Source organism: Ananas comosus, linkage group 21 (genome assembly GCF_001540865.1).
Source record: "Ananas comosus cultivar F153 linkage group 21, ASM154086v1, whole genome shotgun sequence".
NCBI lineage: Eukaryota > Viridiplantae > Streptophyta > Magnoliopsida > Poales > Bromeliaceae > Ananas > Ananas comosus.
This window is the reverse complement of record NC_033641.1, coordinates 1,693,767-1,697,214: the sequence shown is the minus strand read 5'-3', so window position 1 is coordinate 1,697,214 and position 3,448 is coordinate 1,693,767. Positions and strand designations below refer to the sequence as shown.

At 31.8% G+C, this 3,448-nt stretch overlaps 1 protein-coding gene across 1 annotated transcript; it reads left to right on the top strand.

Moving 5' to 3' along the window:
• On the top strand, positions 1,023 to 3,220 carry LOC109726750 (two-component response regulator ORR28-like). Its single transcript, XM_020256536.1, has 2 exons — positions 1,023 to 1,416; positions 2,790 to 3,220. The coding sequence occupies exons 1-2, from the start codon at positions 1,023 to 1,025 to the stop codon at positions 3,218 to 3,220; spliced, it is 825 nt and encodes a 274-aa protein (XP_020112125.1).

Sequence of the window (3,448 nt, the reverse complement as noted above, 5' to 3'; positions counted from 1 at the left end):
TTTTGTTATTTTTATCAATTATTGTGTTTGCGTTGTTTCTTAGAAAAGAAATGTTATTATAAATTATAAGTAACTTAAATTACTATACTTAGAATGCAGATGCACAAAAAAAATGCAATAAATAATAATAACTTTTTATTTATTAGATTTGACAGTTACAAACTAAAATAGCCAATTTATTTTGATGAATTTTGGTAAATTTTTGTCTGTGAATATATAAATTTAAGAAAACTAATGTTAACAAACTCTCGAAGGACAAAAACTAAAAAAATTTGTTCAACTTGAGTTGAAACTCTCTTTATCTATTGATATTTTCTACAATGCAGTTGTAACAAGTTCAAATTTTAGTACTATCTAATTTGTTTTCGGGAATTAAATGCGAAGGTGAAAAAGATGCACATTTTGCCAAATGGCCTCTCTCTCTCTCTCTCTCTCTCTCTCTAATATAAAAACTTACACATTGTGGCACACTGTTCTTCAACTTCTTGTTTTAAACCCTTTGATTCTTTTCCTAACATTCACATTTCTATATATGGGTGACATTATGGAACACTTTGTTTCCGATAATATAAAGCTTATGGTCATTGATAATGACCAAGCATTTCTTAAGGAGGCGAGAATGATGTTCTCCTCATGCAATTATCGAGGTTAGTTAATTTAATTGCTTTTTATTTTAACTTTCTAATGTTGTCATGCATACGACATCATTTGAATAATTTTGGGTTTTCTTTCTTTCTTTTTTTTTTTCAGTGACTACTTGTGCAAGTCCATTGTGTGCATTGAAAATTCTTCGAGAGCGCGGAGCGGAGTTTAATCTTCTATTAGTGGAAGTGCACATGCAAGAAATGGGAGGGTTTGAGCTCATTAGCATGATCAAAAAAGAATTTGATCTTTACTTTATTAGTAATGACTATATATTGATTGATTATATTTTGCTTAATTCCTTCGTATTTAGTTAACTTTTCTTACATAAAATAGCTCTTAAAAATTCAGTGATATCGGCCGATGTACGATTGGAAGTAATGAAGAGAAGTATCGAACTCGGAGCATGCTTCTTTGCGAAGAAACCGCTCGATATTAACACCGTCGAAAACTTATGGCAACATGTGTTGAACTTCAAGAAGCATTCTAAAAGAGAAAGTGTCGAGAGCGCTGGGGATAGAGAATTTCATCGTACCGATCGAGCGACGTTGAATGAGGAAGAAGAGAATAGGGTTGATGCTAAAGAGAAAGAGGGCGACACTCCGAAGCAAGAAGCGAATAAGGGATGCGCGGAGTGCAGTAAGGACACCACAGAGGGAGAAGAGAAGATGGAGAGTGAGGACGATAATTTGAGCAAACTAAGGAAGAAGCCGATCAGTTGGTGTTCCTTTCTCCAGCAAAAGTTTCTTGATGCACTTGAAATCCTAGGCGACGGTAAGATTATAATTGAGTTTGGACTTTGTTTAGAATTATAGAAACATATATATACATACATACATACATATATATATATATATATACATACATACATACATANAACAAATTGCAAGCCATTTACAGGTATATATTGATTATCTAACTTCCACTTCAACTTTTACTATGCTTTGTTTATTTGTATTTAGTTTATTTGTATTATGTATGTGTGTGACAAATGTTGTCGCTATATATAGTAAAATTTTTTCCACTGGAAAGCATTAATATATAGTTTTTGAAGTGCATTTACTCTTCTGCTAAGTAGATATATACACTTATAAATATGTTCTTTGTGCTTTTAACTCACTCGTATATTCACAGTAGAGAGAAGTAACTGCATGCAACCTGTTGAGTGCTATGAATCCAAGATTTATCAGTTATGCTAATAAATTTTTACTTGGATATAGGTCAATATAAGATGAAAAATAGATAGTGTATAAAAAAAAAAATAAAAAAACTTAGAAAACAAATCTCTAGAGATTGGGTAAATGCAAAATAATTAATTATTCAATTTGATGATTCCTAAATTAGCATAATAGTTGAGAGCAAAATGTAAATCCTACTTAACATGACATTTTCCATGTAAGTGTATATCTATAGTAGTTTTAATTTTTTGACACATGAAAAGAGGAGGTTCAAAAAGAGAATGAAAGCAATCTATGTAAAGTGCAGATTTGTCATTTATCGCGCATCACAGATTTTCTTTTTTTCTTCTTTTTTTGTCGAATGCTATAACAGTTAGTTAAGTCAAGAAAACGGTAAACACTTGTCGTTTACGTGTTTTGTCAAATTTAGTTTGTCTATTCTTAGTTCATTACAAAAAGAGATTTAGAATTTTGTTTTCAAGTGATTGATAGTTGGATTTTTGTCATTTTCTATCACTTGACGAAACCTTTATCTTTTTTAAAATATATTTGTTGTTCAAAATATAGTTATTGAGTTAAAATTTTGTATAGGCAATTCTACCTTCATATATATTCTGAAAGAAAATTTGAAACAACTTCGCAAATTCTTTCTAAGTGTTATTTTTTCTTCTGACCTAATATTTCATGCTAACATCTTATCTTTTCATATGCAGAAACATCGAAAAAAGAAGGGATCAAACAATACATTCACTCCAATATATTGTGCACAAAACATTCAAGGAAGCAACTTCATCAATCAAATCCCTAATCAATTTGGACAACATGGAATGCACCAAACTTACTTATCCAACTACAACCAACAATATCTGCAAGGAGTAGTAACCCAAATTACCCCCGTTTATGCTCAAATTCCCTTAAGTTTCAACATTTATCCTTATGCAAATGTGTGTTATGAGAGATCTTATTTAGAGAATGTACAACTAAATGGATATGCAACATCAAACCCAACACAAGCACTTCAACAATTTGCGATGAGCCAACCACCAATTCTTGTTTCAACAATTGGAGAACTAAGTACTCAATCCCTAGCTTATGGATCTACTAATGATACATTTCATTATGGTGGCCAAACTTTTCAAGATCACGCGCCAAATTATGATTCAGTTGCAAATAAAGGAGAGTTCGGCGCTCATGAATCCTCAACATGTGAAGTTGAACAACAATATTATTACGACAATATTAGTAATAATAATAACAATATGGTGGAGAATTTTCAGAAGGTAGTGGACGATGACGACTTCGGTGATGTAGAGAAGTTTGCTTATGGAGATGATCCGTGGCTTTCGATTCTTCAGGATGTTACGGAGGGCGGCTTGGACCTGGACATTAGTGATGTTTAGTTGGATAATGGGCATGTTAAAAGCAACGCTATCTATACAACTATTATGTAGGTTTACATCTTACATTCTAGCCTCTCAAAATATATAGATCTACTAACTTATCTCATCAACCTTTAAATTTTAAACTCTTGAATGACGGGGTGTAAGATGTATAATCTATAATAGGTGTACAGGTAGCGATTTTCATATGTTAATTATGTTTAATTTAGAACATTGCACTCTTACAAA